General features: G+C 37.4%; 1 protein-coding gene across 3 annotated transcripts in view; it reads left to right on the forward strand.

Moving 5' to 3' along the window:
* Positions 1-12,325, forward strand: part of PDE1A (phosphodiesterase 1A) — a 189,072-nt gene that overhangs the window by 63,307 nt on the left and 113,440 nt on the right. Inside the window, exon 1 of one of the 3 annotated variants that reach the window (XM_058189333.1) lies at positions 3,269-3,802. The exons of the other annotated variants lie outside the window; for them this stretch is intronic. Within the exon in view, the coding sequence (XP_058045316.1) occupies positions 3,750-3,802 (53 nt within the window). The 5' untranslated portion in view covers positions 3,269-3,749. Of the gene's footprint in view, positions 1-3,268; positions 3,803-12,325 lie in introns of those variants that run through there. 3 annotated transcript variants of the gene reach the window in all.

Below are 12,325 nucleotides of genomic sequence, written 5' to 3' on the forward strand. Positions count from 1 at the left end.
CATGCATGCACCGGGAGGCTGCTCTTCTGGTTTCCAGTATGTGCATGTGCACCGGCCATCTGGTCTTTCAGTTTCTAGCACACATGCGCGTGTGAAGATAAGGTGGTCGGTGCACATGCACACACCAGAAACCAGAAGACCATCTTCCCAGTGCGCACATGCGCACTGGGCAGCTGCTCTTCTGGTCTTCAGCATGCATACGTGCATGAGCTCCCGTTTCAACACTTGGTGCCAAAAAGGTTTGCCAACACTGAGAGAAAGTGTGAGACTATTTGGCATAATCCATAAGAAGCAGTTGTTACACTTCTGGGGATTATCTTGTGTACCCCCACAATGAGAGGAGGTTATGGGGAGAGATCTGGAGAAAGTTTCAGGACAGGGAGAAAGAGTGAGGTCTCTTCATGACCACTCCACAGATGATCTGACAAACCTAAACAGGGGGTCAATTGAATGGCTAAACCAATGGCTCTGAAATGAGCCTTTCCATCTTAAATTCAGGTTATAAAGGTTATCTTCTTCAAAAGCCCATCAGAACCAGGATACCCAGATCTTGGCTCTTCGTTTTGTTTCTTGTGGTGGTTGCCATAATTTATAATAATATTGATGCTATCAAATTAGAATTTGAGAACTTGAATTTGAGAACTTGAATTTGAGAACTTAGAACTTTGAATCAATGTTGACTCCTGGGAACTGCCCAGACAAGCTTCTGCAGTTTTCCTGGTAAGATTTCAGAGGTAATTTGCCCTTGCCTACTTCCTAGGGCTGAGAGAGAATGACTAGCTCAAGGCCACCCAATTGGCTTCATACCTATAGTGGGACAAAAACTCCAGCTCTCCCAGTTTCTAGCCAGGTACCTTAATCACTGCATCAAATACACAGTAAGTGACTTCTTGTGAGATGGGTGGCCATATAAATTTGAAAATGATAGATAGCTAGATAGCTAGGCAGATAGATAGACAGTTATCTAGCTTGCTAGATGATAGATAGATAATTGATTGATGATAGATAGATGACAGACAGACAGACAGTCAGACAGATGATAGATAGAGATAGACGATAGAGAGATAGATAGATAGATAGATAGATAGATAGATAGATAGATAGATAGATAGATAGATAGATAATAGATTGATAGATATAGAATTGTTCACTTTTCACAGTTTCTAGAAGCCACCACTGAGATGGCCAACCTAGCTTCTAGTAGGAGGCTATTCTGAAGTATAAACACCATGATTTTTTTTTTTAAAAAAAATCTTTTTGCCTTCAACCTCCCTCACTTCACTAAGTGGAGCAGTGTGAGAAAAGGAGTGTGGGTGTTTGCTACGGATGGCTATTAAAATGTTTCCCAAAGATGATTTCAGGGCAACTTACAGCCTCCTTTAAGAAAAGCTGTTTCTCATTGTCACAGGAGTCATGGCAGAAGTCGTGAACTTTCAGAGTCCTACATAGGGGAAGTATTAAATTACCCTTCCACAATCAAAGTGTGACTTGCTACGTGTTCAGGTTTTTCAGCTGTTGTTTACTGTATCTCAGGGATATATTTGCTGGGTTCGTTTAACAGGTCACCTATCATAAATATCAAGGTTCATTAGGGAGACCACAATGCTATTTTTTAAGGAAAACTTTCCAATCCTGTTGGGTTGCAATCAAGTTTCACTGATGTTGAAGACAAATAATGTAAGACTTTCTTCTTCCTTTGGGGTTATTCTCTGGGAGAGAGGCTGAAGCACGGCCAAAATAACATCAGACACCCCAGTTAATGTGGGCTAATTTTGTTTTAAATAAATATATTTTTAAAAATTTGGACCAAACATGCACAATGCCTCTTCCCTTCTTTGTGCAGTCCCATTCCCCAATTCATGGAGAATGGTTGGAGTCAGGGAACAAAAAGTTTACCTGTTGTACAACATGACAAGGTGGTGGTTTATAGTTGTGTATAATCCCCTCTAGAGATACATGCAGGAAAAGTAAGCTGGCAGGAACAGGGCAAGAAGTACATGAAGCTCTACTCTATGATATGCAAATTTTCTTTATATGACTGTAGCTGCTAAAGACTGCTTAGCAGCGGCCTCTACTAAACCCAGTCCTAAGAGCATGGATCCCCTTCATTTCTATAGGACTATGAAACCAACGATGGGAAGTATTGTGGAATTATAATTCTTCCACATAGGAAGTCCTCATTTGGCAATCACACTTGGGGCAGGCAACTCGGTCATTAAGTGAGGCAGTTGCTAAGTGAAACTATGTGCACACAATCTTCCCTCAGCTAACCTCAGGTACTTTTGCTTTACAACAGACCACAAATGCAAAGATTGGTTGCAAAGTGACTTTTTTAAAATGAAGATTGCCTATATTTGAAGAACTGTCACTTTGTAACTCCTTTGTCACCCCTGCCTTAGAAAGTCGAATATTCTGAAATAATTGTTAGCAGTCTTAGCAGAGCTCCAGCTTTTTAGTTTTTTGGGAAAGCCATCAAAACCTGGCTTTTTACCACAGTTCTGCGATAGTGTAGTACAGAGATCCATAGTACGGAATGAGGTAAACTGGATTTGCTGTGAGGTGATGATTAAGGCTCAGAGGTTTTGTTTTATTTTCTCTCTCTCTCTCTCTCTCTCTCTCTCTCTCTCTCTCTCTCTCCTATCTATCTATCATCTATCTATATCTCTATCTATCTATCTATCATCTATCTATCCTATCTATCTATTTTATTTTATTTTATTTTCCTCTTTTTAACAATTGCTTTATAGACATTGGTTTTGTTGTTGTTATAAGCTGCCCAGAGTGGTTTAGGAAGGGTGGCTGTTTAAAACATCTGAACAAACAAATAAATAAATGATCTATGTTTTGCCACATGGCCAGAATGAAACGAAACATCTGACTTAGCCAATAAAGAAGCCACTCCATTTTTTATTTTTCTAACTCAAGGATAATGACTCCTTGCCGTGTAGTTAAGATCCCACCAGTTGCAGATATCAGGCTGTGCTTCGGCTGACTGTGGGCTCTGAGGTTGTGTGGGTGCCAAAAATTATGAGTGGTAGTTTAATGTGCATAGTTATAGTCACCCATCAGCCAAAGTGAATAATAGCCAGACTGTAAAATAATTGCAGCAATGTCTTGAAGTGAAGCCAGGAATGGAGATCAGAGCCATCCGTCTCTGTTAATTTGTATACAGTTCTTACAACAGCACAGAAACATTTAGAAAACACTTGCAGGGGTTTGCTCTGAAACAGCTGGACAACTTTTATTTTGAAGAAAGGGGAGGATTTAAAAAAAAAAAGGAAAGAAAGAAAAAGGGAAGCCTCCCAATGGACTGGTCTTGTTTCACAAAGCAAGGCAGCCTTCAAGTTGAAGACTTTGACCAGTGCGGGTTTTTTTTTCAGAAGAATTCTCATGCCTGGAATAATCTAGCACAAGTATATATATATATTTTTCTTTTAAACTTGGTTAAGAGTTGGTAAAAGTTCTTCCTTTTCTTCAGGCAGCTGAAACCCTTCCAGGAGACTCTGCTTTGCTCAACTTGTCTTCGGTCTCTGTGTAACAGCCTGCATGTTTTGGTGCTGCTCAGACTCTATGTGGTCTCTATGGCCTCATTTTACGGGACTGTCACACGGAGGGAGGTTTTCCCCAGCACCAGAAAAAAACCTTGGTGTGGTCTCTTCAGCACAGTAGCTAAGAACAAGTTTCCCGATTGCTCCCAGGTTCTCCCGGGAACTCTTTTCAGGAAGTGGCTGTTCCTCCCCCACACTTAAATGGATGATTATGTTACAATTAGGAAAAAGCATCTTCAGAGACCTATCTTTAGGTAAGTGACGTTCTCGTTCCTCTGGATGCGAAGTTATTTTGAAGGGAACTTTTCACAACTCTTCCTGGCTTTCAAAATATGAAAGCAAACAAGAGCAGGAATCTGAAGTTAAGCTCGCTCTGTCTGCTCATTTGTGTGAGCATGTGTGAGTGTGTGTGCCTGCCAGCAGAGTTTTGAGATGGACATTTTCATGCAGGACAGTTGTAGTAAACTTTTGGAGGCTTCTGATACAAGATTGGAATTGAAACAAGCAGCAACCTTCTACCTCCCCCGAACACCATTAACTTTATCTCAGACTTTGAGTTGGGATTTTGAGGTTTGTGAAAAATCCCTGGAAATGAATTTCTTATTTTTAAAGCTGGCCAATTGCTCAGATGCATCCTCTTTGCCTTGCTTTGTTCAGACTCAGTTTAACTGGATATGTTGGTGGGCCAGAAATGTAATACCTATTCATATTTTCTTGGGCTTTGTAAAATGCAAAAACTTGGAACAGGCTTACTGCTAGGCAATATGCTTAGATTGGAGCCTTAATAGAATGCTCAATTTGAAAACTAAATGCAACTGTTTTGCTAAAAAACAAAAATCAGCTACTCAATAGCATCATCCTATTGACATGTATTCAGATGAACATACTACTTATCCTAATAGATTTTAGTTCCTAGCAACTATTTTAAGATTTCAGTCCAAATCATGATTATGTTATCTTTTGCAAAGACTTCAAGGCTCTGATTTTGAACATGGTTGTGTTTCTTCCTCCCCACCCCCCGCTACTCTTCCTTTTCCTTCCCTTCAAGTCAAACTTGACTCCTGGCAATTATTTGCCATTGCCTTCTTTTCTTTTTTTTCTCAGAGGAAAAGTCCAAGTCCAAGGTCACCCAGCTGGTTTTTGTGCAGAAAGCAGAACCAGAATTCAAGTTTCCCTACTCTTAGATCAGCACCTTAATCATTAGACCAAATTCACTCTCTAGATTCTTTAGACTCCCGTTAGAAAAAGTTTAAAATCCAGTCTTAAAACTTAATAAGATTTACTTCCATGTAGGCATGTGTAGAATTGTGTCATTATGCAGCATAGCTTCATTCTGTATTACATCCTGGGAAGTGATCATCACTTCAACCAAACATTAGGACCCATTTAGGAATTTTCCTATAAATCCAGTCTAAATATCAGTAAATACTGTGAATATATTTGATCTTTAAAACAATTAAGAAAAGACTTCTAAAATCTATTATGTTTGTATTATACATGTATCATCTAATACATTTGATGATAAATGCCATTATATTTATAGTCACACACGCCATTTAGTTTAGTCTCCTGTGATCATTTTTGAACCAAAATGGTTTTTCAAAGTAATTACACTTCAGCCTTGCTACTGTGCTGTGATAGTTGTATAATATATCTTACAGCTGTATAATACGTCTAAGAATAATTGCAGCTAGTTCTGTTGGTGTCTTTAAAATTCTTCTGGAGTGGATGAAATCGCAATGAAGAAATCTTGATCCTGAACATTGTTGATCAACAATGATCAACAAATATCAGACTACCTTAGTCCCTAGAAGAGTATGTTGGGTTGCATCTAGAAAGGACAAGCGTATCTACCCAAAAGTTTAATTCCAAAGGTAAAAGCAGTTCTATTCTCACAAGGAACATCTTGGATCTTGTTGACTCCCTGTTGAAGAAAATGTTCAGGATAGGATGAAATTTAACCTAGAAGTTACCATCAAAAATATATTAGCTGATACACGTGTAATACAAACGTAGCAGTTTTCAAAAGTGTTTTCTTGATTGTTTTAAAGATCAAATATATTCAGAGCATTTATCAATATTTACACTGGATTTAAAGAGGAAAATTCACAAGTTGTTTGGTTGAAGTGATTATCACTTCACAGCTTGTAATACAGCGTAGACTTTCCCACTTACTCTTTTTTGTCCATTTGTTTACAAGCAGGAGGTGGACATTGTAGGCAGAGAGCTGCCATCTCCCTTGAAGTGAATGAAGAATTATTTTGTACAGCACTAATGTACCAGTATTCTACCAGTTGGCGAATAGGCTCAAGATTGTACATAGCATTTTCTTTTCCCTTTCTCTAATTCTTGTGGCAACAATGCATGATGATACAGAGAATTGCCCCAATATGCTTATGAATGTCTACCTAATCTTGGCTGCACTGGATTTAATCCATTTTATTTAATCGTACGAGGTAATGAAAGCTAAATTAATAACCCAAGCTGGATTTGCACATCGCCATAGGTTTATATTTCAGTGGGCTGTGCAAACACTGCCAAAATTATGGGTCTAAGAATGCTGGTGAGAGTCATGTTCAAGCAATGAATTGAATCCAGCATTTTCTGGACTCTGCACTCAAAACTATCCAATTCGTTCTAATGCTGATGTTTCATTTTCAGCATCATCAAAAAAAAGTTCTATGTGTTTCACACTCTGTTGATTATCACGTGATGGGGTTTTGGTTTTTTGTTTTAATGGTTTTTTTTAGGTCTGTAGTGTTTAGAGGAAAAAAATAATGTAATTTATTTGATGACACCCTAAAATTTATAATTTAGGCATAGAAATATTTTCATCAAAGTAAATGTCTATAAATTTTAGTAGACTTTTCTTATAACCTCTTTCTTTAGATTTGTAACTGTCTATTGGATTGAATGAAATGCTGTCTGCTCCTAGAGGAGGCAACTTCTAGAATGTCCATCCCCCCCCCCCCCCCCGCCCCAGGAATTCAGCTAAATTTCAGTATTATCCCCAAGGAGAAAGCTGTCATTTACATGCATTTCCCTTAATATAATTGAGCAAAAAAAAAAAAATCTTCATTGGTATCCAAAACATGGAAACATCAATTTTTGCTAATGTCTTGTCTGTTGAACATTCTAAGGAGAATTCACTTTGTGGTTGATCCATTAACTTGATTTGATTTCACTTTGTGTTTGGAGTTTCATTCCATTTTTTTTTTAAATCGTAGAGCAAACAAGGATGGGTATATGGAAGGATTGGCATGTAAAGTCACATTTCAATTTCATATCCCACAGGTGTGATTCTGGGGTTGTACTGCAGTTGTCAAAAAGCAATTGTAGAAAAAGAATGTATTTTTTTCCCTTGAAAGAATTTCAACAGAAAGTAGTAATGCTCCTGAACATGAACAAAGATGTTAGAAGTGCATTGGCCTATTTTATTTTATTGATAAAAACTATAAATAATGGACTTTTACATTTTAAACCAATTTGACAATTTAATTCAAAGATGATTTGTTTACATTTTTATTTGATTAGTCAAATCAATGACGAAGAATGGAATGGAATGGAATAGTTTTATTGGCTAAGTGTGATTGGACATACAAGGTTGTCTTCGGTGTATAAGCTTCCAGTGTACATACAAACAACAAGGTAATATAATCAGTGTATATACAAACATAAGAGCAACATGTACATACAAACAAGTATACATACATAGAACAAGGTAATGTATAGGAGAAGGTAGTAGATAATATGAGAAAGATAATAGTAATACAGCCATACTACATGGGTAAATTGGGGTCGCGATGGGTCAGACACGACTTCACAACTAACAACAACATGGGTAAATAGATATAAGACATTGGTTAAAGTTGACTAAACTCAGCTATTTGAAATGAATTATAAATGTAAATCAAACTGGCAATTTAAATCAAATAGAAGCATCGATTTAAATAAGATCTTGATTTATTTGTACAATTAACTGATGTTGTAAGCTGCCCAATAGTGAGATTGGCAGCATATAAATTTAATAAATAAATTACTCTGTTTGATTTTTCTGTGGTACTTGCTAATGTTAGGGGATCGTAGAATATCACTCAATCCAGCCTCATGCTCCAGGTGAAATCTTCAGAGCTTCACACTACCTGTTGATCTCACTGTTGAACATTTGTACCATTTAGAACTTAATATTTTACCAAACTGTTTCCCAAAATGTTTGGAATGCCATGTGGAGCCACAGTGAACAAATCTCCATGGTAAGGCTGGGCCTTCATTTGAGGCAACGATTATTTATGTCATTAAACTCCCCCTGCATGAAATATCTCATTGTTTCAGTTTACCATTTCTTAATATGCTGTAGCTTATGGCATCCTTTTTAAAATACGACATGTAGAACTGGAGAGCTTTTTCCAATACAACACAATTACTCTCTGGAACCTGAGGATAGTGCTTCTTTTAATGCAACCTAAATCACATTTGTTTCTATTACAATCCTGACAATTTCCTGGCTGTTCTGAGAATTATAGTTTTGAAGAATATCTTGTCAAAGAAGGAAAGGAAAGGATAGGATAAGATTTTTTTTTAAAAAAAGTTATGTATATTTTATTCAGTCTTTCTATGTTTTTTATTTTCTCTGACAATATATTTCTATCACAATTATCTCTGTTTTCTTCTTTTTCCTTTGCTTGTTTGTTATTATTTTAAAAACAATAATTTCTTTTCTAGACAGCATACACCGAACCACACTAATTAGAAATCAATACTTACATCATCCCTGCATTAGAATAGAATAGAATAGAATAGAATTTTATTGGCCAAGTGTGATTGGACACACAAGGAATTTGTCTTGGTGCATATGCTCTCAGTGTACATAAAAGAAAAGATACCTTCATCAAGGTACTATTATTGTTACTATTATTGTTGCAAAGATTGTTGCAACTTTTGCTCCAGAATTTTTTTTTTTCCAGGCTCAGATAAGGAGCCAACTATGCCCCAACTTTGCTCCACATTTTTGGAAAACATTTGAAAATAGAAATCTTCATCCTAGACACTGGAACAAAATCCATGAAATATATGATCTGTCAAATCCTGCTGATTAGCTGATTCCAGGAAACTGCATTTTATTTGATCTTCAAGGCATCATCGCATGTAAAATAATGCAAAAGACTTTGTTAATTTTATTCTAATTTTAAAAATCCATTTGTTTTGAGATAGATAGGCATCTTGTACACTATTCTGGATTGTATTTCCATGCACATACAAACAATCCCCAAACAAGCCACCGTTATAACAAAATACTTTTATATATATATATATATATATATATATATATATATATATATATATATATATATATATATATATATATATATAGGTCAGTTTAAAAAAGAGTTTACAATTACAAATTAGCCAAGAATTGTACCAGTGCCCAAATGTTTTCACTTATTGGTATGTCTTAGCTTGATTGGTTTTTCTTATATGCAAGGCATGTAACTAAAGTTATTTAGCTGAAATTAGCTTTGTTTAATTCTTGTTGGTTTTTAATGCAAAGTGCTTACAAAATGCTTATACTGCAGCATTGTTTTATATATGCACCTATAAGGGTATTACAAACAGATCCCCCTTATGTTGTGTCCATTGATAAAGAGGACTTGCTGTGCTTTAACAAAGAGCTCAAGATAATTGTTTTAAAGATGCTTCCTCAGTGGCTTCAGATAACTAGGGGTTAATAGCTCCTGGGATGACTGATATGTTTGGATAGGTGTTAGATTTTGGAAGGAAGCAAATTAGACATTGAAACAGAGGCAGGGAAGAAAATTGGCATGTATGTTCTGTGGAAGTTGGGAAAAAGTTATATTTGAGAAGAATTAAACTCTACTTTGTTGGTTTTAGGTTGAATTGCTACTACTTTGGAGATGACAAACTCAGATATCTCCACTATGTTGTCTCTAGCACTTTGCTTGGTTAATGTCAGCATTTTCTCCTTAGAATGAGATGGCTGTGTAAAAATCTGCCCTCCTTCAAAAACAAAAATGAGCTCTCTTTCCATTGCTCCCTTTTGTTTAAGGGAAGGCAGGCTTAAAAATATTATCAATATCTTTCTTAAGGGAGATATTGATAATTTTTCATCTAAAAGAACTCTCTGGCCACTCTCATATGTAATGAATACACCAAGGACCATGAAATATAAAGCTGGCACCTTGTTTTCAAAGAGCTCTCTCCCTTGCATGAAAGTGGATTTCATTGCTTTGCCCGAAAGGCCACCAATTAAAAGTGGCTCAGTGGCTAAGATGCTGAGTTTGACGATTGAAAGATCGGCAGTTCAGCGGTTTGAATCCCTAGTGCCGCATAACAGGGTGAGCTCTCGTTACTTGTCCCAGCTTCTGCCAACCTAGCAGTTCGAAAGCACGTAAAAAAATGCAAGTAGAAAAATAGGGACCACCTTTGGTGGGAAGGTAATAGCGTTCCGTGTGCCTTTGGCATTTAGTCATGCCAGCCACATGACCATGGAGACGTCTTCGGACAGCGCTGGCTCTTCGACTTTGAAACGGAGATGAGCACTGCCCCCTAGAGTTGGGAATGACTAGCACCTATGTGCGAGGGGAACCTTTACCTTTACCTAGGAGGTTGCCAAATAAGGAAAACAGGAAGCAAAAGTGGGCAGGAGCCAGATCATTGTTCCACATAACTCTGTATTGTCTCTAGACCATCCAAAGATGGCATCTGAGGTTTTCTGCGCGAGAAACATATGCTACGTCAGTCAGTTGTGTCCCTTTCCTTAAATCGGGAGGGGGGGGAATGGGACGGGACGGACATCCTGTGACCCTAGGGTAGCATGAAGCCCCCTTTTGCAAGCCCTGCAATTTTCTTAACCATTGCTTACTGAAAACCAGAGCAGTTTTCTCCAGTTTCAAAAGAGAAATGCATAAAAATCCAAATGAATGCCTGAACTAAAGTTAAATTTAAAAAGAAAGAAATAGCTGACTCTATTTCCAGGCATGCCAAGTTTCCCCCCATTGAAGATTTGGCTTTCTTTAAAATCCATGATCACCAAAAATATGTGCTCCCCCCTTCCCTCCCACCTTAAGGAAATAATGAAACCCTAGCGGCATTTCTTTGCATTTGTACTTGCGTGTGTTACAGAATTACATGACAACATGGTAAATTGTCCTGTGAAACAGATATTGTGACCAAAAAAATGACTGTATGTGGTGGGGCCTTTTAAGATCCACAAAGAAAGGAAGGAATAATAATCAATCGGCGGGTAGCATAATAATGTGATGATCTCCTGCTAAGGGCTTGGTAAATACAGCGAAGGAAGGTACAATATAAATATTTGAACTGAATCCATCTGCAGGCTATTTGGTGTGGAAGGGATTGCAAAATCCAGTTGAACTGTACCGTCGACCGATCTAAGACAGAGATAACAGCAGTTTTTAAAAGAAAAGGAGCCGTGTAAGGGAATATCTTTCATTTGTTTTGGCATCTTCCAACTTTTCAGATGTATTTAAACAGCTGCCCAAATATTTGCATCCAGACTCTTCGTTGTTCTTCATGAAGACGAATGGCAGAACAATCCCCACTGACATGCGGAGCAAAATAATAGTTCCCAATAGAATAGGACTTTATGCAAATGGACAAAATAGTAAAGCAAAATAATGGCTATTCCTGTTTTTGAAATGGCAACATCAACAACTATGGAGCACAAGATTTAGTAAGCACCAGGTGTTCCCTTGGGCTTGTTTAAGAAATGAATATTTCCGATGACATTTATTACCCCAAACATTGTTCATACGCCAGTATGGCTAAATATTGGAACTAGTCGATGTTAGTGGTTTTTTTTTTTTAAAAGGCATTTAAGCCAGTTGTTGAGCTTGGCTAATGATGACATATTTAACTGGATTGAGAATTAAGAAAAAGGAATACACAGATTTATTATATTTTGACTGTATGATAGGCCCATTCAACAGCTGGAATAGAGTTCACTAAAACTAGCATTTTAGGGACAAAAGCCCAATTTCCATCAAAATTATTAAATGTATATTGGGATGTCACAATACAAGCTCTGCTCTTTATGTACATGTACACACACACACACACACACACACACACACAGAGCTCATTGACACTTGTATATTTATTATTCTTTCATTCCAGAACTCTACAGGTCTTTGATACGGGTAGACGTCTCTTCCACTCCAAAAAGTGGATGAGTAACAAATGATGACAGTATAAAGGTTCCTTATTCAGAAACAAAATGGCGCTGGAGATCAGTTGCTAGGAAGCAAGAGAGAAAAGCTGTTGCTCGCTGCTCAAGCTCTGGATTTCTCAAAGGCATATAGTTGAGCACTAATGGGAAACAGATAGCATCTTATGTTCATTTCAATCTCTCATTCCTCCCATATCAGAAGATCTTGTGGTTCTTCTCGTCCATAACAGGAGATGGTTTTCTTCTGCTGAAGTGAACAGGAAGCTCTTGTTCTAGGAGTTATTTTACAGCCCCTGCTCACAACTAACATGTGGACATTACATATTAATCAGGATTCATTGGATGTCTAAGCCTAACCTTTTAAGTGATTGATGAATCCATGTCTCATCCAACTATGAGTCATTAAAGAGAAAATAATATACCATGGGAAAAATGAAATCTCAGGGGTTAGGTTACAATACTGTAAAGGCTATGGAAATGACAATAAAACTTCTAAAAGGGTGCGTGAGTGTGTGTATGTGTGCTTGTGTGTACGCACAGACATACATGCACACTCATATATAAAAATGTT

This window comes from Ahaetulla prasina, chromosome 1, assembly GCF_028640845.1.
Source record: "Ahaetulla prasina isolate Xishuangbanna chromosome 1, ASM2864084v1, whole genome shotgun sequence".
NCBI classification, from domain to species: domain Eukaryota; kingdom Metazoa; phylum Chordata; class Lepidosauria; order Squamata; family Colubridae; genus Ahaetulla; species Ahaetulla prasina.